General features: G+C 45.8%; 1 protein-coding gene across 1 annotated transcript in view; it reads right to left on the reverse strand.

Moving 5' to 3' along the window:
• Positions 1 to 8,529, reverse strand: part of USP7 (ubiquitin specific peptidase 7) — a 69,923-nt gene extending 61,394 nt beyond the window's left edge. The window contains exon 1 of the mRNA XM_054270748.1: positions 8,054 to 8,529. Within this exon, the coding sequence (XP_054126723.1) occupies positions 8,054 to 8,135 (82 nt within the window). The 5' untranslated portion in view covers positions 8,136 to 8,529. The remainder of the gene's footprint in view (positions 1 to 8,053) is intronic.
• Between the last annotated feature and the right edge of the window lie 18,574 nt (positions 8,530 to 27,103).

Consider the following 27,103-nt stretch of genomic DNA (forward strand, 5'->3'; position numbering starts at 1 on the left):
ATCAGGAGAACTGTCTGGATTTGGGAGCAGGAAAGGAGAATCCAAGTTCTGCCCCACCTCCAAATGAAGTGATCTCTGGTCTTGAAAAATAACAAAGATTATGCAGAAATCACCATGGCCCTGTACCAAGATTCAGAATTCCACCTTGACTAAGACAATACGCATTTTTAGATGGGAGGGGAAGGAAAAAAATAATAAAAATAAATGTTAACTCTCCAGTTAACAGTTCTTAATCTCTTCATTCTTTTCCAGCAATCAGAGACTGTCAAGACTAAAAAATGCAACAGGTTATTGTGCAAAACCAGCATACAGCTGAAGGGCACAGCCATCCAGGGGGCTGAGGCAGCCTGGCAGGACCAGATCCACAATGGTCCCTTATCCCAGGTGATGGGCAGAACAGCAATGAACAGAAACACAGATCCCAGGCACAGGGGGCCACCTTTAGACCCCAATACCTGCACACTGGAATACAACATTGCTGGGATACCAGCCCCTGCCATTGCCCCAGGCATGTCCAGCACAGTGGGAGAACTGCAGAACACTGGCAAGTTCAAAGCACCTGCCCAGAATCCTCCTCCTCCTCTGCTGAGGGATGAAGGCTCAGCTGCACACAGGAGCAACAAGAGGGGGTGGCACAGCTGCCCCAGTGCCTGGACAGGGTGGCTTCCTCCACCTGTCCAGGCATGGTTGTATATTGAGAAGTCTGTTTCTCTACTTAAAAATGTAATTTTTTTCCCTTCTTAAATGTTATATATTAAAATAAATAATATCATTTATTACCTTATCTACTAAAGAGAGATGTAACATCTGTACATTTTTAATTCACTGTCTAGGCATTTTATGAAACCAATTTACACCACTAATGTCTGATCTATTTATCAGAAAGAAAATTAACTTCCTAAGCTGTATTTGGAGTTTAAAACCATCACCAAGTTGTAATGTACTCTCACACTTTATTAAAATTTCCACCAAAATTCTGCTGAACAATATCAGGAATATAAGAAAACTCACTGAAATGCACAGGGAGGAAAATCTCTGTTGTGGGAATACACAACCATTCCTTTTTTTAACCATGGCAGAAATTAATCCAATTGTTGTATTAGAGTAACATCACATTTAGAACTCTAAACCAGAACTGTCCTTAGACCTTTACCAAAACACACAGGCACAGCTGGAGATGCCATATTCTTAAAAACATCCTTACATTGCACCTTGTGAAATCAGCAGATGACCAAGATTAGAGCTCAGTGAACACAAATGATACTCCTACACATCCTATGCTATTTACACTAGGAAAAGGGAAATCAAGAAAAATGACCTTAATAATTTTCACAGATTTCTGCATTTAAATCAAGTTCTACTGGAATGCATTAAACCACTTAACACACAACATATAAAACTCCAAGTTCTGTTTCCCAGCAATTTTATGTTTCATATCAAAGAATGTAACTATATTAAAAAAACTCATCACCTCTCCTAGGCTTCCAAATACTGCAGTACTGCTAAAAAAAAAAAAATCTATTTCTCCTCATGCAACATCCCAGCTCACCATCCACATCATCTTCCTCTGGCTTGCAATGTGCTCTGCAGTGCCAGCTGAGGGGCTGGTTCTGCTGCAGAGGAGCTGATGGTGTTCAGGACACCTGGAAGACTGTCTAGACCCACACACCAGCACATGTGCAGGAACAGGCTGAGGGAGCTGTGGTTTTCCTTCCCCAAGTTAAGTAGGATGCTCCTGGCACACTTTCTCTGAGTGGCATCACTCTGGAGCTCACTTTACAGCTGCAGTCAGGGAGAACTCAGGTTTGCAGACAGTGAACATCCTGTTCTCCTAAGACATTTGATGCTACAGAGCACGATGGTTTTGTTCAAATCTTCACTATTATATGGGTCAGGAATGACTTCTTTTGGTAATGTTTCAAACAGCTGCCAAACAGCAACTAAAAACACTAACTGAGCTATGCTGTATTGACTACAGCATGGAATTTAAATTTTCTCAAAATTTATCATTAATCTCCATATTCTTAATACATTTTGCCTAACAAATATGCCCATGCTGTTACATTGGGCAATCAAATTGTGATATTCTAGATTATATCAAGTCTAATATTAAACAGTTTTCAAATGTATTTTTAAGTTCTGAAGAGAATCCCCAAGATTCTTAGACACTACAGTAAGAGTAACACTGTCTTCCCCAAACTAGAAATAGTCAACACAGTATTTTCAAAATCTATCTACTAATTTCCAAAAACCTAATTTATTTCTAGTGGAGAAAATCTCAGCCTTCTAGAGAATCTAGGCAAATCAAAGTCAAAATAAGACACTATTTCCAAGCTGACCATTCTATATTTTGCTGGCAAGTCATACAAACCCTATTCAATGTTTCTAAACTTATAGTTTTACTACAATCAGCAAGGCAAGATGAAAAATAAATGGATTAGAAGAAATGTTAAAATAATGCAGTCTAAGCCAGCAACAATATGCACAGATTGTGCTACAGCCATTGCCACTGATTAGGTGCACTTTCACTCTTTTTGCTACTATATGAAATTAAAATGCTATCACCACTGCAGCAAAATACATTAGAGTGACCAATGGAAATGTTTCAGAAAACAACACTATATATTTAATAACCTGACAAATAAGATAGCCCATCTCCAGCCCCCCTTCTATTTGTCAGAACACTTTAATAACTGCTAACCTTGTTGCTGGTAGTGTCAAATCAGTAAGTAGCAGATTTTGAATATATTAATACACATATATATTTCAGGGGAAAAAGCATACTTGCTATGGATTGCAAATAACTTGTATTGGAAGCCACCCAGTCTTTTACTCCTTCACAATCAACAGCCCTAAGCCCTACAGCCCCAAGATACAAAGTCAAACTTAACTGATCTGAGGCACCTCAAAGCCCAAACTAAAGCAAACAATGCCCTATTTAAAATTTATTATCATTCAAGAAGAATTGGATGCTTCACAAGCTTTAAACCAGTTCATTTTCACCCTTACCCCAAATCTCAGATGATGTCATGCAAGATGTACTGGCTAAACTGGTTTAACTGCTACAGGCTGGATGCACTGTTTAGATTTTCTTGTGATAAATTACTTTGCAGCAATGAAACCGATTCAGGTACTTTTAAACAACTATCTTCACCTGCTTTTTTAAAGTAGTTTGGGCTCTTATTGCTCCTCCTCACACAACTTGACAGCTTGCTACTTTACTTTGTTGAACTCCCCAGGAACAACAGGGAGCAGTTTCACCACTTCTGAATTCAGTCAGCAGCACGAACAACTGGAGTGCTGTGAGGAAGCCTGAGATACACAGCTCATCCTGAGGAGTGTGGGATCTGCACTTCCCTCTGCAGCTTGCACACATTTTCCACTATTCCACTATTTCCACTTCTTCCCAGAGAGTTTACTAAATCTGACAACTTACTGAGAATCCACAGTGGAGGTTTCTGGAGGATGCACAGAAGGAACTCCAGACATAGCCTGCACTCTTCAGAAGCCACCAAGGCTGTTCTCCTGCTTGGCATGAAGTGGCTACTTGAGAATGATCCAATGCACATCTTCTCCCAAGGCCAAGCAAGCTGTTTCCAGAGCTACCAAACATGATCATTATTGCAATAAGAGGCCAGGCCTGGTTCTCTGCTCTAGGTATAACCCCAGAATTAACCTAATTTTGCTCGTTGTCCACTACATCAGCATTTTTATACTTCCTTGCTTGACCATCATCTCTTTCATGGAAAATGCTGGAGAGCGGAAGGGGCAGGAAGAACACATAAACAAGCAGATACCTACAGCTGTAAAATGAAATTAGTCTGCATTTTCTCTTCTCAAACACACAGCCTCATTTTATCACCACCTGGCTAAAGGCAACATAGAACACAGCAAAGGAACACAGGGAAAAAGAGGGATACAGGTCTTCAGGAGGAGGGCATAGAAGCAAGCAGAAAAAGAAGTGAACACAGTATTGTGTATGCAAATGATATTAAATTGCCAGGAATTGAGAATACTAATAAGGTCAAAATATGAGAGGGAAGCAAGCATTCAGAAGTCAGGCAAAAATAAGTTAAGTATTTGAAACCAGTATTCCACAGTGGGTCTGAAATCTTGCAAATTCTGACAGTAATGAGCAAAACAGGAATGAGCAAGGAGCACAAACTTTTAGCTGCATGGCAACAGCAAAATAGTGTGATTTTAAACTTTTCATATACACACAGACACATTGGGGTTTTCCTGGGTTTTTTTTGTACAAATGTTGTATCATTTCACCTGCAATTCAAGTCTCAATTTTAAATTGCCCAAACTAAGGGAAAACTTAAAAGACGGCATTGCCTGAGAGGCTGCAGAGCTGACACAAGGACAGAACACAAGCATGCAGCCTGAACTACCAGTCACTGCACGTTCCCTGCCTGTGACACTGTGTAGCTAAGCCTGCACTGGCTACTTCAGGAAAGAAACATCCCTAATGAGAAACACACGTACCTATGGAACTATGGGCAGAGGCTGAACCTACAAAAAACCAGATTCAAATTATAAACAAGGGAAACTAACAGTTATTAAGCTGCAAATGAGACTTTTCATGAAAGAACTCTATGCAACATGTAACTGTAGATTTGTATTAAGCAGAGTTCTTTGAAGCTCAGGCATTTGTGAAAAGATGTTACAGAGGAAGCATATATAAAGTATCAGACTTGGATTCAATTACACTTTATAGAGCAACTCACTAGCAACGCCAGAGCCCTAATTCTTTGCATGATAAAGCAAACTACACACCCTACTTACAGTACAGAAAAACTATTATTTATTTCTTCCACTACATTTATTTAGCATACAAATAAACTCTTCAAAATTTCCACAGGATAATTTACTAATCAGCACCCCAAACTGTTAATTTATCTAACACCCAGGCACCAACGGCTCATGTGCACACTCCCACTCTGCTTTGGCCCAAAGGCAGCCAAGGCAGCCAGAATCACATGTTCTTGTGCAGCAGGGAATAAATGAGGGGTGTACACAGAATGCAGGAGCAGTAACAGAATTTGGCCAGGTAACAGTCCCCACCTGTGCCACCTCAAGCTGCCCTTCTTGTTCCCTCCTGCCCCAATGCCCTCACCACACTCACACAGCACTAAATGGGACTGCAAGGTGAACCCAATTAACAACCTGAACTGAATCTTAACCCCCACTCTCTGTTTGTGATAGTCCCAGGGAGGTTCAGTAGCACAACTGCTGCTGTGGCACATGAGGGGACAGCCAGAAGCAGCAAACACTGTGTGGTCCAAGTGTCCCCTCAGCTTTGGCAGTAGCTGCCTTCAGCTAGAAGGACACAACCCCTACTGAGCCCTGAAATTTAAAGTTTCTCTGTCCACATAGCACTGCTGCCAAGCCCCAGTAAGGCTAAAGCTGATTACTGACACCCACGGGTAACAGGACTAAATGCAAGGGGGTGACAGGTGACACACAGCACTGCAGGTGAGGCTGCAGCCATCCCCTGGTGCTGCTCAGTGTGTTCCTGCCCTTACCGTGGCTGGCACTGCTGCTTTCCTCCCTCACGCAGAGATTAAGTTTCCTTTCTAAAGAGAATGTCTTCATCCCTTGTGAAGTCCAAAAGCCCTGTCCAGTAGTACTTTCACTTACACAGTGTCCATAAGGTCATCAAGGAAGAGTAAATTAGTCATAAGGGAAAGGGGAGAGGAAAAAATAGTGACATGAGAGCAAACACTCAAAATACCATATCTGATTCCACCCTGAAGAGTTTAATTCCACACTTCGATTACTACATCTAAAATTGTTATTTCACTCTTTAAAAATTGTTCATCTAGTGTAGCTGTACACAGACTGAGCAAACCTTCAAGTAATTTCAAATCAAGATGTGCAATTTTCCACTGTGCATTCTTCACATGCCTCCTAAATCTAATGTGATCACTCACTGAAGAATGGCATCCAATACTGCTCTGTGCATGTTAAAATTAAGCTAACTACATGTTATTAAGCCTTTTCCTCACTGCTTGAAAACATCTCTAAAGAAAACACTAACACCCATATATTAAGATGACAAACATTGTTTTACACATTAAATTAATATATACCCATGATGTCAACTTTTAATAAAAGTTAGCAATGAGCTGATCTCTGCAGCCCAGTAAAATTAATGTTTCTCTAAGAAAAATCAAGTATGGGAAAAAACCTCCACAGGCTAAACTTTTCTGGCTTTGTTTTCACATAAATGGACAGTTCTGTAAAGTCTCAAAAATTACCAACTTTGTCATATCAGTTGGAATCAGCTGTGCGTGTTCTAATAGATTACAAATAGATTTCTGAGACAATGATGTATTCTTAGTGTCACTATGTTGACATGTGCAGAGACTCTTTCCTCCAATAGAACTGGTCCTCAGCATGATTTTCACAATCATCAGTGATTTCTGCATGTATTTTGGACTCCTGTATTCCCAGTGGCAGAGGGGGTGCAATCCAGAGAAGTTCAGGGCACCCTTAAGCTGCATAAAAATGTCCAGCATGTCACAGTGAGCCCAGAACGGCAGAGCATCCAGCCCGCAAAATTCAAAATAAACACAGTAAATACAGTCAATATTCTAAAGGACTTAAAAAGGACACTGAGAAAAGGCAGATTACTAATGACTGTCAAACAATCTGCTGGAAACTGTAACCCACAAGACACTAATACTTGTATGTATACAAATAGGAGGTATATTTTGAATCAACTCCTTTTACTTTGTCCAATTGTATAGAAACATCACTTTGGAGATTTTACTAAAACAGAACTGAAGAGTAACTTAGATAGTAAATAAGTTCTAGTCATTATTTTATGAAATAGCTAGATTTTAAAAAGCCAGGTTTATGTAATGACCTTCTAAAATTGAAATGTAATCTCACAGTCACTGTGACAAACTTCCACTGAAGCACCTTCACTCCTCCCAATTTCAGTGGTTATTATTTAGCAGAAAGGTACACGTGCCAAGTCGATTGTCCCGTATTCAAGAAAAATATCTTATGCTCGTGGGTATTTATGTCAGGCTGAATGAGAATTGTCATCTTCACAGCCAGGCGTTCTAAACGATATTTAGGGAGTTGGTGATTTTGACCTCCAAGTCAATCGGTACGAGTAGCTAGCTCACTGTGGCCGTCCTTCCTTTGGGAACGAAACCCCGCCGTACGTTTGCCCGAAATAATGTTACAGCGCTGAATTCAGATGGAAGGTGTTGTTCAGAGCAGGGGAGGGCGCGCAAAAACATCACAACGCAAAAAAGAGAAAGAAAAAAATAAAAAAAAGGCCTCGCTAAAGGCACCACTGGAGACTACACCGGACGGGGGTAGGGAACATGCAAACGTAGTGCCTCCTTTATGGAACCAGCGCAACTGCATGACGGTGCAGGATGCGGGCCGCGGGCTGTGCAGGCGCTACACATGGCCAGCGCTGCCCGCCGACCCGCGCAGGCCCGGCCGGCAGCGGGTTCTGTAAATAACCCTCGGAGGAGGGTTAATTAAAAATGGCGAGCAGCGTAGCTGCCTGCATACAATGAGCGGCCGGGCAGGGCAGGGCTGCAGCCCCCCGCCCGCCCCGCCAGGGAGCCCCGCGACAGCCGCGTCCCCTTGGCCCGCCCCAGGCAAAACCCTGCCCCGGAATCACGGCAACTACTTTGCCGGACCCCCGTGCCCCCCTCGGCTCGCCCCACGCCCGGCGGGAGGCTCCGAGGGTCCGGGGGCGCGGGGCTCCTTTTGTAGCGGCGCTTCCCCCGCGGCCTCCCCCTCCCGCGGTGCGAATTCCTGCGGAGCCCCCCGGGCCGTCTCCCCCCGGCCCCGCACCGCAACTTTGCCCGGCGTCCCCCCGCAGCCCCGCCGAGCAGCGCTCCCCGCGCCCCGGAGCTGCCGGGGCCAGCAGGAGCGGCCCGGGCAGAGCGTGTTTACCGCGGAGAGCGGCCCAGGAGCCCCGAGGGGACGCGGCGCTGGGGGAGCCCCGGGAGCGGGGCAGAGGGGCGAGGGGGAAACTCTCGGCGGAGTTGAGGGCGCGGGCCCTGGCCGGCTTTACCTTCCATCTCCATGTCCTCGGGCTCGCTCAGCTGCTGCTCCCCGGGCTTCTGGTGCTGCTGCTGCTGCTGATGGTGGTTCATGTCGGGCAGGGGCTGGGGCTCGGTGGCGGCGGCGGGCTGGGCCTTTCCCGCGGGGGGCTGCGGGCCTGTGTCGGGAGGGGAAGGGGCGGAGGAGCGGCGGGGCCTCGGCAGCGGCCGGGACTGGGCGCCCGGCTCGGGGGGCTGCGGCGGGGCTCCGGCGAGTAGGGAGCGGGGCGCCGGCGGAGGCAGCGAGACGCGCACGTATTTACTCGCTATTCGCCCAATCTCGGCGGCGGCACCCGGTCGGGGAAAAGGGGCTGGGAGGAGGGTCCGGCCGGGGGCGGCGGCTTCCCCGAGGGCCGGAGGGGAGGGGACCGGGAGGGGGGGACGGGAGACCCGGAGTCAGGGCCCGGCGGCGCCCGGCGCTTCCCCTTCCCCCGGCGAGGTGTCCGCGGCGCTGCGAAGTCGGGGAGGCGCCGCGGGGCCCCAGCCGTGCCCTCCCGCCCCCCCCGGCGCCCCGGCACCGCCGCTGGCCGACGCCCGGCTCGCCGCTCCCGGCCCGCGGGCCGCCCCCGTCGCCCGAGCCCCGGCGCGCTGCTGCCGCTCCGCCGCCGCCAGCGCTCTGTGCCTCAAAATGGCGGCTGCGGTAACGCCGTGAAATGTCACATCCGCATGAGGGGGAACAGCCCGCAGCCGGGGAGGGAGGGAGCGAGCGAGAGAGGGAGGGGAAAGCGCCGCGGCCGCCGCCGCCGCCCCAGGAGGCCGGAGGGGCGGAGACAGGGGCCGGGCTCCGCTGCCGCCGCGGCCTCTCCGCAGGGCCGCCGCTGCCACCTGCGCGGGGATCGTTGCGGCCGCCGCTCTGCGCTGCCGCTGCGGCGGGCCGAGACCCCGCTGCTCGCCCCGGCTCTGGCTGGCGGGGGCCGCGCCCCGTGCTCGCCGTGCGGGCCCGGGCGGGGAGCGGAGGGAGCTCAGCACGGTCGCGCACCGACACCGGCCGGCTCGCGCGGGACCGCGGGGCTCCGGCGGGGCCCGTGGGCTCGGTTGCCTCTTGCGCCCGGGCCCGCGGGTGTGTGGCTGTGCGGGGCTCATGGCGGACCCTGCCCCACACCGAGCTGCGGCCGGGGCTGGCCGGGCAGGGGGCTCTGGGCCGGGATCTCGTCCCCGGCAGGCACTCACTGCTTGTGCGGCATGGGCCGGCGGGTGAAGGGTGGGTTTGTGTCGTGTGCGGGAAGGGAAAAATCTGCTGTAAACAAGACCTGCATGCCGCTGTTTTATCATGGGCCTTGCCGGAGGATGTAGTGGCTCCCAGTGAAGAGACCTGTCTGTTTTTCCAGGATGGATGGAGAAGGCAGGAGTGCGGGTGAATCAATAATATCTGCTCGGTCCCGGCTGCGGTTAGAGCAATGAAGGAAGCAACTTCATTTCAGGATAAAGGTGTAGTTGGAAGGCCGTGCAGAGTTCCATTAAGCAGTCCAGTGTTTACTTCAGCATCCTGGGAAACAGGCAGCAGGACAGGCTCCAAAGGGAAGGACTCAGAACATGCAAAATTTGGCTTCCTGAAGGGACTGAAAATGTACCTAAGTAGACAGTGCTGGTCTGCCTGCAAGTAGATAAATGAATTTTTTAAATTACTTGTTTTTCTAGTTTATAAAATGAGCAAAGCAACACCAGTCTGAGGGGAAAATTCAACATGTCTGGCTTCTCAGCAGCACAGGAGTCTACAGGGGTGGGCAGGGGAGGAAAATAATTTCCAACTATGGTGTGTGAAACCCTGCCTTAAGAAGTAAATTCTAGGTCTAGAAAATGGAAAAAATAAACGAAGATGAGGATAGTAGTGGGAGGGTCAGGTTTTACAAGCACTTAATTTGATAGTTTGCTTCTCAAAACGTATATTCTGACTTTCCCTGTTCCTCTGAACTTTCAAAAGCTTTTTGAAGGAAAATGAATTACAGATCTGGAAGTTATTTGTTGATATTGACCCAGGCAAAAAACATGACAAATCTGCCAAATCTGGGTTTACAGTGTGTCAGCTAAAGAGGGAGATTAGGACAGATGTTCAGTCAGAGATTGATGCACGTATCTTTAGTCTCCTCATGTCCTAAACTTTGAATTCCCCACTGCCAGGCTTTTCCTATAATTACCTCCCAGAACAATTACTCTTTCCTAACAACTTCCATTCCAACCTCCTAAATCATACACAGGTTTAAACTCATCCCTCCATCTTCCCTTCCTAGTGATCCCCAATACAGGATGAACCAGTATGTCACAACAGGAAGGTGGCTACAGGTTATTATCTGATTTTTCAGCCATGGACACTGAGCTTGTGGGCAAGAATGAGTCCCTAAAATTAACTGTAGGCTGATGTTAACATGAGCCTTAAAAACATTATTTTGTATGCAAAAACTTCTCTGAGCTTCAATTCATTCTAAGGTAGATAATTTTCCAAAATTGTTGAAATAATGTTCCAAAAATCCTACTGTTTTAGGGGAGTAAAAATGGTGCAAATTCATCTGTACAAATCCTTTACTGTGGAAAAGTGTAAAATGTAGTATTGAAGAGAGAGGCAGGAATTTTCCTGTCATTAGCTGCCTTTGGGAACAATGCATCATCAGTTTGTGAAGGCAAAATATCAAAATCCAGCACTTGACTGTATATTCCTAATTAAAGTCAACTTTATCTTTTGAGAGTCCAGCTACAATAAGGTCTAAAGTACCTTAAGATGTTTTGACAAGACATATGAAAATGTGTCAATTATATTGTGCAAAAATAATAAAATTCTATTAAGAATTAATTTGAGTATTTATATTTAAGAGGGAATAAATTTTGAGTATATAGTAATGTTAAATGCATTTATGAAATAATTAAAAAGTCATTTTATACCTCATCAGCCAGTGACTGTAGCAGTGTGATTTGATTGTTTCTAAGTAGGAAATAGAAATCTTATTAACTGTTGAGCCTAAGGTGAAGTCCAGATCTCAACATATGCTAACACTTTATCCTAAATATATGAATAATATGTCTGCTGAGTGTTCCTGAGCCTTTAGCACTCCCTCCTGAAATTTTCTGCTCTCCAGCACAGGACACAAAGGCTCTGTCCTTTGAAGGAAAGGATGGTCACCTCTGTACAACCACCTGACCATGTCACTGCTGCCAGCACTTCACACTGCCTCCATTCCAGCACTGATTCCAAATCACTTACTCATCCAGCTGATCCAGAAATGCCTCCTGCTTTCTTACAAATCTGTTTCTGCACTGCACAGCACATCCCGCAGTGACTCCTGTCCACTCTAGTTCTGATGGCAAATTCCTTGTGCAGGAAAGTTGGGCAAATCTCTGACATGGGTTAGTGATACTTAAAAAACCTAAATACTATTAGCAGGAACATTGTGATTAGAGTCTAGGTATCCATTCCTTTCATTCTTGTCCTTGATTTTTCACTCTTTCCTTTCATTCCTTACACCCGTAACAGAATCTTCTCTAAAGTTTGGCCTCTATCCTGTCTCCCAGCACTGTCCCTCTTGGCCAGGTGCCCTGCAGAGCACTGAGCCATCTGGTGAAGCTGCACTTGAGCATGGGATTTCATCTCCCCCATCCGGGCATGGGGCAGCAGGCAAAGGGGATTTCATCTCATCTCCCCCATCCAGGCATGGGGCAGCAGGCAAAGGGGATTTCATCCCATCTCCCCTGTCCAGGCATGGGGCAGCCGGCAAAGGGGATTCTCCATCCCCTGTGTGTGCCCAGGTTAGGAGGGCTGGAGCTGGCTGCAGCCTCTCCACATTCCCTCCCCATTACTCATCCTAATGAGATGGAGTTAGAGGTGCTAGTGTCTTTAAAATGCCATTGAAGAGATGGGCTTTATTTTGCGAGGCTGACCTGCTCCCCCGCCTCCCTGAAATGTAAAAATAAACCCAAGTCGGGCTGTTTATTTTTAAAACACTCACAAGCCGTGTCTGTGCACCAGGCTGAGCCTTCAGGACCCAGAGAGAGCCCCGTGTCTCCCTGTGCCTCTAACCTGCAGGAAAGATCCTGACTGTGGCAGAACCAGAGAGGTTCATCCTGTCCTGCTCTGGGGTACCCCCATCCTCAGCAGGGCCTGATGGCCACGGCTTGGAAAACTGTGGGAGGGAACTGCAGCAAACTGGAGGAAAGGAGGAGGGTGCTCAGCCCATCCTGTGCCCGTGGCAGAATCAGGCAGACCAGGAGTGTTTCTGCCAGCCTGCTTGTTTCCTCAGGAAACCTTGCTTCCCACTTGGCTCCACTTGCTGCCCTACTCCAGCCTGGAGATGGCCTCTCCTGGCCAGTGCAGAGCTCATTCCAGCACCACGGATGGTGCTCCATGAGTGTGCAGGTGGCTGTGTCTATAATTAAGAAGATGTATAGCCATTTAATGACAGGAGGGCAATTACAGCAGCACACACCCTTAATACAGATGCACTAAACCAGCAGAACTGGGGTTGCTGCTTGTGCAGCTTATTCTGCTATGTTTGTGGATGAATATCCATTAATGCAGACATGCCTCTGTGCCAGCAGGCACTGACACACTCATGCCACTGAGTGTGCCCCACTCAGGCAGCCTCTTCTGGCCTCTCATAGTTTTTCTCCTCCATCTCACATCAGACACATCACAATCAGACAGTTGCTGCCACAGTGATAAAAGTAGTTTGAATTATCTCATGGTGGCCAGAAGCCCCCCATTCCATTGTTCTACTGCTTTAACCCATTGCCTGTGCTGTCTGGGTTGCTTTGTGCCTGGAGAGAGTGAAAGGAACCTTTATTTAGGGACCCAAAGAATCATATCCATTGTCCCAGGTGCTCTAGATCAACAGAATGGCAAACCAGAGACTTTGCAGCTGAGGCAGGTGATCAGTGGCTCTTGCAAGCACCTTCAAGCTGAGTGTGGGGAAAGAAACAATCACAATCCTCCTGCAGCACGAAACAGGAGGCCAACAGGCAAAAGCCATAAAATGCTGTTAAAGGTTCAAATGAGCTGGGAAAACTAGGTTATTTCTTTGACTGCAGCGTATGGATTTAGCTATAGCAACTTGTTTCACAAGTAGTGGGATGGATGGAGTTTCATGCCCTGTAAATGTATTTTCTACGTTTTGTAACATTCAATATCCTGCAATAACCTCAGTCTTTTATGGCTTTTCTTTCCAGTGGCAAATGGCTCCGAATAACCCCAGTCTTTCTCTGAGCAAGGGCTGGACTCAGTGACCTCTGAAAGTTGCTCCAAGCTGCAATAATTCCATGGTTCTTAAATGTGCCAGCAATTTCCACAAAGTATGCAGGTATTTCCCACTTCAGTTTTTTGCTCCTTTACTGGTTGGTGGTTTTTTTGAGACTGATGGACAGGAAGACAGTGCAATAACCTAAGCTTTGTTCCCTCAGAAAACTAGGATAAAATACATAATCACAGCATTTTCAGGGATGTTCTCAATACAGAGATCTTTGGTTTGATGATTTCTCTTTGATCACACAAACATTATATTTTAAGGAGAGATATAAATCCTTATTCTTTAGTAATAAAAGGTGGTGAACCCATTACAACTGAATACACCACACTTCAAATATTTACATGATTTAAAGTATATTTTGTAGTAGTTTTTCAAAGCCAAAATTTTTATATGGCTTTCATAGGCAATCAAGACATATAATGTCATAACTATTCAAAAAAAGAACTGATAAACTTTAATTCTCACAATAAAACCAGGACTGTTTTGCTGAAAACTTGAATGTTTACACCTAATATGGTCTGTGGTGATCAGTCTCTGTTTATATCTTTGAAAAGTCCAATGGTTCTTTTTTCTCATCATATTTTATTGGACACTATAAAGTCAACTATTACAGCAATGGACATCCAAAGTAAAAAGGGAATGGAAGGTACTTTACCAGTCCAGAATGTGAGCTGTGTGTGTATTAAAGTGAGTTATTGGCCTTTTTAGAAAAAATAATGGTTTGTGTGTTCTGTCCATCCCTGTATCGCACACTCCAACAGAGTAGAGGGATCGAAATGAGGTGAATTCTTCATTTAGCATAGCAATTGATCACTCTACTGCTAAAAATGTTTTACTTTTTAATTTTTCTGATTTTTGACATTAGAAGAAAGGATCACCTGTAATGGCATTTGGCCACTTTTCTATTCAACTGAGAATAGCAAAGAATTTCTATGCATTTTGCCCAGAGAGTTCTTGAATACAAGAAGAACAGAAACTTTCCAGCTAAGGTATACCACACTGAGACTTGAGATGGTGCTTCAGTTCTTGTCTGTGTCACACCTGTGCCACACCTGTGACAGCTGCTCTGCCAAGCACCAAACTGCTGACCCAGAAAACCACAGCACACATTTAAATTGGCTTTGCCATCTAGAGGCATTAGTTGTGTGTCCACAATGTATTTCTCTGCTTTGATTGCAGGAAAGGGACACAGGGATAGGTACTGTCTCTGCTAAACAAAATGCATTTTTTTTTCTGCCAGGTGTTAGTGCTGCTAGGCAAACAAAGTATCAAGGAAACTACTGTGTTAAAATGAAAATTGATATAAAATAAAGCATGAAAAATCTGAGTTTTTAAAATTTGAGCCACTTGTTCTCCCTGAAATCACCTTCCTTTGCCTGACTGCACATCACATCACTACCTGGGTGCTGAGTTTGGCTTTTGCGTATTGTGAAGCTGATGGCAGCGCAGGTATCAGCCTGAGACTCATCTTGTGAGTCCTATCTCCTTCCTATGCATTCTTCCACAGAAGAAAAACCTGCCTTCACAAATCCCTTCCTACTGTCAAGGCTCCACATTGATGATGACCTCCTCTCTGACTGGTTCCTCTTCACCCTGCTCTTCACTTCATGCCCACACTTTAACAAACCAATGCAGGCCAAGGACAGCATAACCAGGGCATGCCATGGCTACATCCAGTCTCTGTCTGTCATATTAGAATAATCTGTTGTACACTGAGGGGTAGATTTGATTTCTTTTCCAATGTGTTATTTACAATCTGGCAGAGTTCAGTACAAATGTAGGAACTGATCCTGCAATTTGATCAGCCCCTGCAGACCCAGTGAAGTCAGTGGAGTCTGCACGGGTGGATCAGATTCCAGTATTGAAGATTATTTTTGTAAACTGTTTCACAAGCAAACTTCACAAAATCTGTAGTCACAGAATGACTAAATAAACAAGGCAAGTCACATCTGTAGTTGGCATTTTTACTTCATATGAGTGTCACAGGATTGGCTGAATTGATCCATTTTTAAGTGGAAGAGAAAAGACCCTAGAGAGAATAAAAGAGAAGAAGTGAAACTGGTAACAGAGAGAAACTTTTAAAAGATAAGATTGAGAAGGCACACCTTTTGCTTTGAAGTGAATAAAACTAGGTCCTAGAAGACAGAACTCTCTTTCTATCACTTTCATATGAGAGCTGTGATCCTGCAGGCAGCTCTGGGCAGGAAGATCCAAGAATCAATGCAGTGTCCTTCAGAGTCTCAAGTTTTTATTTCAGGTCAGAAATTCCAGTAAAATAAACCAAAGTATTTTCTCTCTTTTTTTTTTTTTTTTTTAATCAGAGTTATGAAGCTTCATAATTCCTAGACAAAACTCATGAAGTAAAAGCCCTTTGGCTTTTGATAAAGTTGTGACTGCTGAATTTAGCCCAGAGTAAGTTCTCCTATTATTAAGAATTAGAGTTCAGTAGGAGAAACAGCTTGATTAGAACCCCCTGCCCTCTGACTGTTCAGATATCAGCCTTATTGCCACTGTCACCCTCCTGTTTTTCCTATGCTATCTGCCAGCCAGCAAAGCTGGAGATCTCAAAGTGCAAGCCAGCCAAAAACCCAGGACAGAATAAAAATGTTATCTTTAGTCTTTTGTCATAAAGGCTTAGAGAAACAAATGACATTTTTTTGCCACCTCCTCCTTAAGGTAATTTTCAGAGGTAGATGCTACAGACATTTGAGCAGGAACTGAGTACTAATTCCTAGAAAACTGCTCCTGATGTTGTTTTTAAAGAGGAGGAGGAGTTCCTCACCCTAGCAATGCCTGGGTTTTGCAGCAAGTTGCAGAGAGGAGGAAGGTACCAATTAGAGTAATAGAGAGAGCAGGGCTTGGATCACAGAGATAAACATCTGGAGAGCTCCTTCAGGCAATTGCATTTGAAGACTTGAAAATAGGAGGAATTCACTTAACTGGGATTCTGAAATGGAACTGAAACTGGAGTTGTTTGCTGGTGGAATCACATAATTGTACTTCTACCTATTGTCAGTGGCAGTTTACATTCAGAGGAGTTTGGGAAGTTGGACTTTCAAGAACAAAGAAGGAGAACTGACAATAGTGTGGGAAGCAAGAAGTCAGCATGAATTAACATTTCCACGTGGTGAGGCTAAAGCCAACCATGGCATCTGACTACCTTTATTTGTCCTCAATATTTAGCCATGAATATGAATTGTATTTAATCAGGCTGGTTTGTTTTCTGACTAGGAGACATCACAGAGCAGGCTGCACTGTTTCAGCACACCCTGCTTTCTGGGCAACCCCTCCTATGGCCACTGGAGTGGGAGTGAAGTGGCCTTTCACTCAGGCTACATTTTGGTTGAGCTTGGGTTTTAACAATAAAAAAAATTGATTCTATTGAGAAAACTTCTGGGGAGGGTCAAAGGAAGATATCTGGAGCAGTTTTAGATATACTGTATTTGAAACACTTCTCATGCATGGTGTGGTCAGTAGTAGAAGGGGAGGAAAGAGAATTGTCACTTTAATTTTTCAGATTTGCTATGCATGGAAAACAAATTGATATTTTTTCAGTATAAGCCACTTCTTATTCTGGGATCTTTAGGACAAGATACTTTTCAATAACTTCCTGGCTTGATCCTGCAGTTGCTGCATTAAACAAAAAGCAGTATTTCTATGATTCCTATACTCTTTCCAGCAAGCATGTGTACATGTATAGGTGTCTCTATATGTATATGAAAATGTCATGTCCTCATAATTTCTTCCTGACTGTGCCTGGCAAGGAAGGGCTCACTGTATCACCACAGCTTTGCCAGAGGTGCAGGCCGTTGCCTGGAGGGTTATGATGCATGCAGGAACCTGCTTGCACACTTGATTTCCCTGGCTGCTCTGGAGGCTAATCAGACTGGAGGTGCTCATTGTACCTCCTGCCTCAATGCTCAGAGTGCATTGATACTTCAAAAAGCTTTTCTTTAATAGTTTAACAATCAGAATCTTCTACAGAGCCTTAATTTGGTGCTTCTAAAGGCTCAGTAGCACACTTTTTTCATGCTTTGGTCCATAGGCCAAATAAACTGACCATCAAACTGGATGTTTCTGGCAAGGGTTTACTCAGACAGTCATCTGAATGCTCAAAGACAGGAGTTCTTATTTATTAACAGGATTTTATACTTCTGAGTAGCTTCAAGGAAATCAGTCTCAAGGATCCTCCACAGCAGAAGCTGAAGGAGCAAAAGCCATCTTTCAGCACAGCCCAAGCCTCAGAAGGATGGGATATTCAAAGTTCTTGTCAGGAGCTTTCTATCAAACACAAACCTTTTGCTTCTGCCCTTCAATCAGAATGAGAAGATTTTTGAGTGGTGATCAGCTGGGTTTCAAACTTGGGAAGACTACAGCTGCAAGTGAAGAACTGGTGCTCTCATTTGATGTTTCCTAGGTGATTTAGCCCATCACAGCACAAAGTTAAGGCACTGACCTTCCCCAGTGCATGTGGGCAGCAGTCCGGGCAATTTGGCTCCTTGATGTAAAAACTTTTACCTGAACTGAATTACTCCAAGGTAGACTCTTAAGACTTGTTGTGAGTTCATATGGCAATGGGTATTTTTGAAACCTCCTACACAAAGCTCTTTTCTAGGGTCTTTATGAGGATCTGCTATTGCTGACTTCCTTGGATCCAATCCTTGTCTGGTTTCCTAAAGAGTTTTTTGCTGACAGCAAGTGAGTTTCATGCATCAGTCACTTCTTTATCATCTTTCAGATTTTAAATGGTGAGTGCTGCAGAGAACTCATCTGAGAGTCCCTGCAAATAGGAGACTTGAGAGACTTTGCCATTTTTACCCTGAAATAAGATTCAGGATACAGTGAAGCCCTGTTCTAAATTTTTGTCAACAACCAGAGGTAAAGTTGTAAAGGCCACTGAAGGTGAGCTGTGTGGACTTTCTCCATGCCTCCACAAAACCATTATGCTTTAGATTTGGTCTACAGCAAGGAATCCCATTTTAGTCATCCAATGCTGTGAAAATTGTTTCTGATATTATAGAAATCAAGCTTTCCAAGCCAGTAGAAACTTCATCTGCTTCAGGATAACATTCCTTAGCTCTGAGTTGCTTTTGCTGTAGCCTTGCATGTATCTTTCAGAGAATTCAATGCTGTGATGGAAATCTCTCTGAGTTACCACACCTTTTGTTTCAAATATGACTTGGCTTCTGTATCCATCCCTTTCTCCCAATAATTCCATCCCGACATGGTTTTTCTCATAGGTGTAGCTTCTTTTTTGTCACCTCCTGACACTGCAGGGTAAGAGTCCAGGCAGCCTCTGGAAAGGGCAGCCACTCACTGGAGCTGAGCTCCCTGAAAAGATTCTTCACTCCTGGCCTTTAGCAACAGGAGAGCCTGATAAGACGCTGATTTTGTAACTTCTGTATTGTTCTGTCAGGCTTCCTTCCCACTCTCATCCTCTTTTATTTTTTGCCCTCTGATTTATTTCTCTGGTAAAACATTGACTCCTGCTCAGACTGGGAGCTGCATGGAGAAGCTGATCCAGCTGTGGAGGGCACCAGTTTGTGCTTGGCACTTGTACCCAGCCACCACCTCTCTGGGTTGTAAAGCCTTGTGTTTATCTATTCTGAGAAATTGAGATCTAGAACTGAGAATCTTCACTGGAATGAGGATCTGAATGTTCTCTTCTAACAGTAAGTTTTTTTTTAAGGAGCTGATATTCCACAGTCAATATTTTTTGGGTGTTGCTAGTGCACTATACAATCTCACTGGGCATTCACAGCACTTAACCAGAATTAATGAACAAACCAACAATTAGGAAAAAACATGCACACATTAATTCAGAAATGGGTTATTCTATGGAATATTTCAGATTTACGCAGGTACAAAATAAAAAATAGCTATTATTTGTTCTGGGAATTTGAGTAAAGGTAAGAGAGAAGAAAGAATATTTTCAAAAACTTTAGACTGAGTATATGAAAAATGCCTTAATAGTGCTAGGTACTAAATTATGGACATACCTTTCCAGGAAAAAGGTGGAAGCCTGTGCCTAAAGGGGTTTAAAGTAGCAGGAAGCAGTCCTGCACAGGTTACTCAGCCACTCAGGACCTGAGGAAGGCAAACAATGCCTCAGCCAGCACAGGTACAGATGGAAGAGGGTGAGCCCTGATGCCCTCAGGCTCACACAGCTTTCCAAAGGGGATATTCCTGTGCATAACTTCACACATGGCCATTTGCAGACCTGCAAATACACTGCAATTGATTTCTTCCTCTCTGTAGCCTATAATTTGAGAGCTGAAAATTACTTGTAGTACAGGGAGTGCTGTCTAAATGGGAGAGCAACTTGATGTGTAAATAGGTTGTTTTTCAAAGATTCTTCCAACTTGCTACTGAGTTGATTGAGACTGATCATCTCCCAGTCAAACAGCTCAGCACTGGTTTCAAGGGAGTAGCACGCTTTGTCCTCATTTCCTGTGTGTCTGAATAATAATTTATAGCAGTGTCACACAATCCCAGAAATATTACATTGCCAAGGTCAGTATGTTTAAAGATGTCACCACTGTACTCACCTTTCCCAGGTGTCACTGCCCTCAAAACAAGGACAAGTTTTTGTGAGTCAGCACTGGGGCTGCTGCAATTCTCTATTAAGGCCAATCCAGGCCGGAGTTATTTTCCTTCCTGTGTTGGGCTGACAGTGGCAATCTAGGGCTTGGTTCCCCAGGGGATCAGATATCTCTGCCTTGGAGAGGAGCAGGGCTGAAGGTGGTGTAACCTCAGATGCTGGTTTAATCTGCTGAGCCTGGTTCAGCATCGGAGCCTGGTTCAGCAGTGATGGAGGGGTTTTGGACAATGTGGCAGGGACTAGAGGCCAGGTAGATTGTTGGTCTGTTTGGATGGTTGTGGAGAGCTTGTGCATGGTGATGAGCCAGTTTTGAATCCTGCCTGGCAAAAGCTTGAGGAGTGGCTATCTGGAAATCCATGGGACACCCTCAATCTTCCACCCCAATGGAGAGACAGAAGAGTGAAGCAGGAACACACAGCAGCAGGACAGCAAGGAAAGAAACATGGAACAGTCACAGCTGGAGGGACTCCAGCTGACTCCTGAGGGCTTGTAGGAGCAGCTGTGACTTTGGGAACTGGTGGCTGAGCAGGGGGAGCTACATCTTGGTGTGGAGGTGGAAGGAAGCAGGAAGGGAAGAGAATCTCCAGGGTTATGCTGAGATCCTGGTGTGAATGGGCTCTGAGAGCAGGGCAGCCCTGGCAGTGCCCAGGGGCTGTGCCAGGGTGCAGCTCCAGGAGGGATCTGTCTGTCTGTCTGTCTGTCTTTCTTTCTGTCTGTTGTGTCCCTCCTGTGGCCATTGGGCAGTGTGTGCTCTCTGTCTCCGGTGGGGCTGGGAACTGCCAGGGAGCTCCACAGGGACACCTCTACCAACACTTGTGCTTTGTGCACTGCCACTGTCACCTTCTCCTCTTTCTCTGTTACACAAAATTCAGGCTCATTACTTTTCTTTCCCTGCTATTTTGGTTAAAGGTCACTTTTTTGGTAAAATAAAATGCAACATTTTGTAACTGTCAGGGAAGCCGAAACTTTTCAAAGCTTAACTCTTCAGAGCACTTTGGAAATTCCCACCAGAAAACATCTTATGAGGCAGCTGGAGGGAACCAAGACTGGTTTGGGAGTCATTTCTTGGACTTCAAGGAAAAGAAAATAGCAATAACCTGTGAGAAGGACAAAGGCCCATTGTTCCTCCTGTTCTGGCTCCATCAGCTCTCTGACTGTTCCTGCCCACAGGAGCTTCCTCGTTTTTTCACAGTTATTTTTCAATCCACTTCTTTCCGTTTCCAAAAGACAGAATGTGAGGTGGATCAATTAAAAAATAACAAATCTCAGTTTCCTAACACCAAGCAAATACTGCCAGAGCCCATCTGACAATGGCCAGGACTGGAGGATCCCTTTGGGAGCACCAGCTGGCACAGAGGGGAGCAGGAGCTGACCAGAGCCAGCAGCAGCAAGCCTGACAGAGCTCTCTGTCTCCTCTTGAGACTGAGGGAATTAAGTCTTTTTGCAAAACTTTGTGGAGAGAATCTTATTTTCATTTGTTTTCCTAGATTGATGGCGTGTGATTCTTCCTGCTTTATTTATGGAGAGATGATTTAGCCACATGATTAACTAACAGAACAGCCAATTACACACATATTGTAGTAATTGTGTGTTTGCATACAGAAAACTCACCATGGAAATTACATGGAGCAGGCTCATGTCAGTGAAAAGGAGGAAGGCTGCCTGTTAGAGCAGGAAGAGTGTCAACCACATCCCCCCATACAGACCTGTCACCTTGCTTCACTTTAGCACTCATGGAGATTCTTTTCCCAAAACCACTTTAGGTGATATTTTAAACCTCCTGCAGTTTAATAGATGCTCAGTTTGACATTTATTGTGTCGGACAGTGACTCACATAAACTCTTTGTGACCTCATTTTACTGTGCAAAAGACACTTGAATGGGGATGTTACAAATGGGAGGTGTTTGTGGTGGCTTGCAGCCAGCAGAGCCAGTGTGGCCTCTGCTGCTTGGGACACTTCCTTAACCCTTGCACTGGAAATAAATAAATACATACATACAGGTATTGCAGAGGCTCTGTAGATCAGCTGCTCCTAAGAAATACAAGTCTTTGAATATCAATGACTTGCCTGTTAGGAAGTTTGAATTGTTCCTTGAAGGACTGGATAGCTTAATGGTTGAATCCAGGAAGCAGAAAAATAGGTTAAGTAAGTGAAAGAAGCACAGAATGATAGCAGCAACCTGTAGGCAAGCTCAGTTTGTCCCAGAGGAATATTGTCACAGAAAGGCAAAATGGTTCTGAGATATATCTGGAATTAAAAATTCACAAATTCAGACTACCTACACCCACTCCCAGATTAATTTGCTGTAAGGTTTATCATCTCAGCACACTGATGGTGAGCTAGGAGAAGTGCCAGCTAATTCATGAACAGAGGGGACTGGGCAGCAGCATAAAGAAAATTAAGAGTTCTGTGATTTGTATCTCACTCTAATGAAAAAGCCAACACCAAAATAGCAGTTCTAAGTCTAATTTTTCTTTATGGATTTAAACTCATTGTTGTACACCAAGGAGGCAAATACATCTGTGTATCTACACTTTACTGTCAGTGATACTGAGAGAAGGAAAGGCATTTGTTACAGTCACAGAAATATAAATATATAATTAAGCTAAAAGATGGATGCTGAAAACTGATAAAGGGAACCAATAAAATTACTAGAGCATGTCCTCTGAATATCCTGGTCTTTGACAGAGAGCACAGGCTGGAGCAGCAGAGCAGAGCATCACACAGCAGCTGCTCATCCTGCAGGAGAGCCCAGGACAGCCATGGGTGGGCACAGTCCCCCTCCCAGGAGCTACAGGAGACTGATAACAAAATAAATGCAAAGCTCACATAGCTAACATGCTGTGCAAGAGACATCCCCAAGTTCTGTAGCAGGAGCAGTTCAGCACAGCCCATCCATGAATTCAGGGCACTGGGGGCTCTGGGGCTGTTTGACACCCTGGGTGCATCTTGCAAATCTCGGGTGACCCCACATCCCTGGAGAAGCACAGCAAAGGGGAAAACAATGTGCCATGAACCATGGTCACGTTCAGCCACCAGCCTCAGGTGGCTTTACAGCAGCCACGAAGCAGGGCTGTGTCACCCTCACTGCTGTGGCACCTGTGGGGACACTGCCGCCTTCCCTGCAGACCAGCCCTGCCCTTTGGGTGTTTATTTACATACTCAGGGGTGATCTGTTCACTGGGAGCTTTACCAGGGTAGGTGCTGGGTGCTCCCTGGGTGACCTGGGTGTTCTGAGTGTGGCGTGAACCAGAGTGCTGGGAAGGGCTCCTGCCTCCCTGGCCATGCGTGCTCTGCGTGCTGGAGAAGGGCCATGGGAAACCTGTTAGGGAAAAGCTTCCTGTTTGCCTTGTGAAAGCACAGGTGAGCCCCATGTTAGGCACGTGGTGTCACTTGTTATTGCCTGGCACCAACGTCGGGTGTGCCACCCTCTTCCAGCAGTGAGGAAGTGCCCTCTGAGCTGGTCCTCAGCATATCTGTGAGGGGTCAGGCTGTGCCCCACACATTTGTCATTTTTTCCAAAAGCAGCAAGGAGATTAGCTCCCAACTGAATACATCCAGAGTGCTGCATGTGCCACTCCAATAGTGTGCTGTGCAGGGAGAAACCCACCATGCCTGCCCAGGGATAAAAGCTGCAAGGAGAGCACAACTGCGCTGTCAGACCTCAGAGAATCTGATCTGCAAGGACAGTGCGCAGAAACCACGTCTCATCATTTCTGGTGTTCCTAGAGCATTGCTTATAAGCAACATTTCTCCCTTTTGTAGAGTCCTCAGACATAATTGATTGCATTTTATCAAGTTTCTTGTCTGCCTTCCCTTGTTTCTCAATGGGTTGCCATGCTGAGAGCATAGGAAGCAGCCTCCTCCATTCCTTTCCCTCCTGCTCCCCCGGGGATCCTTCCCTCCCCAAATTGCAAGCAGATTGAGACGTCTGGCATCCAGAGAAGTGGGAAAACAAACGACTCTCTCACAGTCCCCATTGCACTCCCTGTGAGCCCAGCTGGGCTGTGTGTGCTGGCTGTGCACAGCCATGAGCTGCTGCAGCCAGCCAGCCCTGCAGGGCCCTGAGAGCTTTGTCCCAGTGCTCCTGTGAGAGACACGTGCTTTCACACTCATTCTGGCCCCTGCGAGAGAGCTCAGACTCCTGAAAAACTGCCTACCTTAACTTTACTACTTTTTATTTTTTCCTGTTCAACGGGCGGCAGCATAGTGGATTAAACATCCAGAAAAAAGTGCTGCTGGAATTTTTTACAGCTTTCAGTGGTTCAGATGAGACAAGCAATCAAAGGGCAAAGCAGAGGCATGGCTTTTCATTGCTGCTATAAACAATCAAACTCAGACTTTGCACCATGTAGAAGGCTGTGTTATAAACAACACGGCTGCTATCATATTACCATCCCCAGGCTGATTTATATAAACTGCCTCCTGAGCTCTGATTAGCTTCAAACACACGTGCTGTATAGGCACAGCAGATTGCTGGAATAAAATTTTCAATAAGACTTCTAATTATTCAGGTGCCTACTAGTGAGAAATCTCTGTTCCAGGGAAGTTGCATGCAGTTTCTGAAGTGTTTTAGGGGGAAGGTAGTTAAGCAAATGAAGATGGACTGGTATTTCCCTCTGAGGAGGCTGGGTCTCTGTGCTGTTCAGGCTGGACACCAGTCAGGAGCAGTAATTGTGCTGTAGATTGCTGGAGGGGCAAATAAATGTGTTGTAAAGTTAAGGTAGAATGCAAACATCTGCATCAGGCCCTTTTAATTTATTCTATGAAAGGAATATTTACAGCTAGTGAAATCCAAGGAGTTTTCAGGCATTTGTTCAGAGGTCATGATCGGGACTGCTGTAAGTGAACGTGCACAGCTCAAACTCCACTACAAAAAGATTTTCTGTCAAGGCATGTCAGAGAAAGACACTCAATAGTTCAGAAGAGTTTAGAAATCACACAAGCTCTTGATTATGGACTTATATCTCATCATATAAACCTCTCTTCCCCATAAAGACTTCTGGGGCAAAGACTCACTCTGTTTTTATGTGCAGAGCAGACCTACCTATGGCCTGTTCAAATGGCAGTGCAGTGAGGCTGGGGGCACAAGAATTAGGCATTATAGTGGAGAGGTAGCTGCTCAGAAAAGTGCTGCCAATGGCTAGGAAACAGCTGTCCCAAAATAAACTGGGGAAGGTGCAGTGCAGCGCTGCACTGAGCCCTGCATTGCCAGGGCAGCGCAAATGGGCGAGCCTTTATCAGGCAGAAGTCCCCGCTGGCCTGGATTCCCCTACAATTGAAAGCAGAGTCATCTGCAACAATGGGAGCTTTATTTATCCCGCACAATTGCTGCCAAAGCAGTCCTGGGACGTCCATGAGCCCGCTATGAATATGTTTGGAGCGAGATGGATCTGGCAGCGCTGCGAAACTGCTGCATCACCAGTCTCAGCCCTGCCGGCCGGCTGCACTCACTGGCAGCTTTTGGGCAGGGCTGCAAGGGAAATTTTAAAGCTTTTAGGAGGCTGGAATGGCACTGTTCGGCCTGCCTGCCCCTGTGCAGACCCATGGTTGCTCTACCCTCTAAAGGCAGTGGCGAGGATGCGATCCTGCTGTTGCGGGAGCCGATGGAGCCGGGATGGGGCTGGGGCTGTGCCCGCCCGCTGCCCCAGCGCTCCCGCTCTGCTGGCGAGTGTTTCCAGCAGCAATGCAGAAAGAGACAAGCCAAGGGTAAAATGGGACTCGTTTCACATCCTTTGTCTGAGGGCTCTGAGATTGCCTGGGTTTGTTCTTTATTCAAGGCAGAAGTAGGTATGCACCAAAGGAAGGAGTGTTGAAGTTTTCCCTTTGTCAGGGATGTTTGGCGCTCCTGATGCGCTGCCAGCAGGGCAGAAATCCGCGGCCATCTGAGTGTCCTACTGAACTGTGCTTAATCCTGTTAGCCTCGCTAATACGACCTACTTCTTGCCAGGACTAAGAGTCATCCGGGCTTCATGGGAAACAATCATGGAACTAAATCTGCTTGCAGCACGTAGGACTCCTGAGAGACCAGTCTGACAGCAGGACTCGCTACCAGGGAGGCTGCAGGACTGATAACTTCACACCAGAGAGCTCAGCAGGGTGGAAGACTTTTCACTGGACATTATTACCGAGTTTGCAGGGCCTAGGGAGCAGTGAGAATTTGGGAGCATCAAACTGATAACTTATCTGAAAGACCACTGATTGCATCAGGAAAGGTGGAGCCGTTACAGCACAAGGACTCAATGTTCTGCAAGAGCTTGGGAAGAGACTTGGGAAAATACATCACTGTCTCTTTCTGTAGGAGAATTGTCAAATTTTCACTGAAAATAAAATAACATGAAGAATTTAAAGGGGAATAACCTTTCCTGTTTTGTGAATATGCCTTTTCTTTATGGAGTCTTCCTGGCTCCTCACTACACGAACCCTCCAGATGTGAGGGCTGAGGCAAAGCTCAACAGATCAGGATGGCTTTTGGTGAACAAAAAGAAGTAGGGGACAGCAAAACAGCATGACAGGTACGCTCTGAGGTGATGCTGACCTTATTTCCTAATGGCTTGAAAAGAGAGAGGCAATAAGCAAATATAAAAGGATGAAAAGAAGTTTTATATTAACTGTCTACTTGATCTCTTCCCAGAGTGAAGGTGAGAACCTTCTTGGCAGCTCCCAAGTACCCGGGCTTCTGCTCCTGGCTAAATGTAAATGATGCATTGTGGAAAAGCCACTCAATTCCAAGGTTTGAATTTGGCTAATTAGAGGAAGCCTGTTTGTTAACGGGTCACCCTTCCCATGAGAGGGGCACACTCAGTGCTGGTACAGCAAATGCAGATGCCAGGTACAGCCTGAACCTGAGAACCAGAATCTCCATGGCATGGTTACCCTGTTCTTAAGAGAAAGGCTTCTATCCTGCACTGCAGCCCCAGCACAGCCAGGTGGGGCATGGAAAGGCAAACCTGGAGATTACTGCCCGAGCTCAAGGAGCTTGGATAGACCCAGAATTAAAGCCTGGATTGTCGCAGTGCCAAGCCCCTGGCATGCCAAATGTCACACACCTCTCAGCAATGCTCAGAGATGTCACCAAAGTTTCTGTGCAATGTTCAGTTGTCATTTATCTCTGGAGACATGCAGGAGGACACTGTCACAGCCTGCAGGGCCACCAATGTGAGCTGTGCAGGGCATGGGAGGGCATGGAAGA

Source organism: Melozone crissalis, unplaced genomic scaffold (assembly GCF_028551555.1).
Source record: "Melozone crissalis strain CALT ecotype California unplaced genomic scaffold, PUWL_Pcris_2 ptg000012l_1, whole genome shotgun sequence".
In the NCBI taxonomy this organism is placed as follows: Eukaryota; Metazoa; Chordata; class Aves; order Passeriformes; family Passerellidae; genus Melozone; species Melozone crissalis.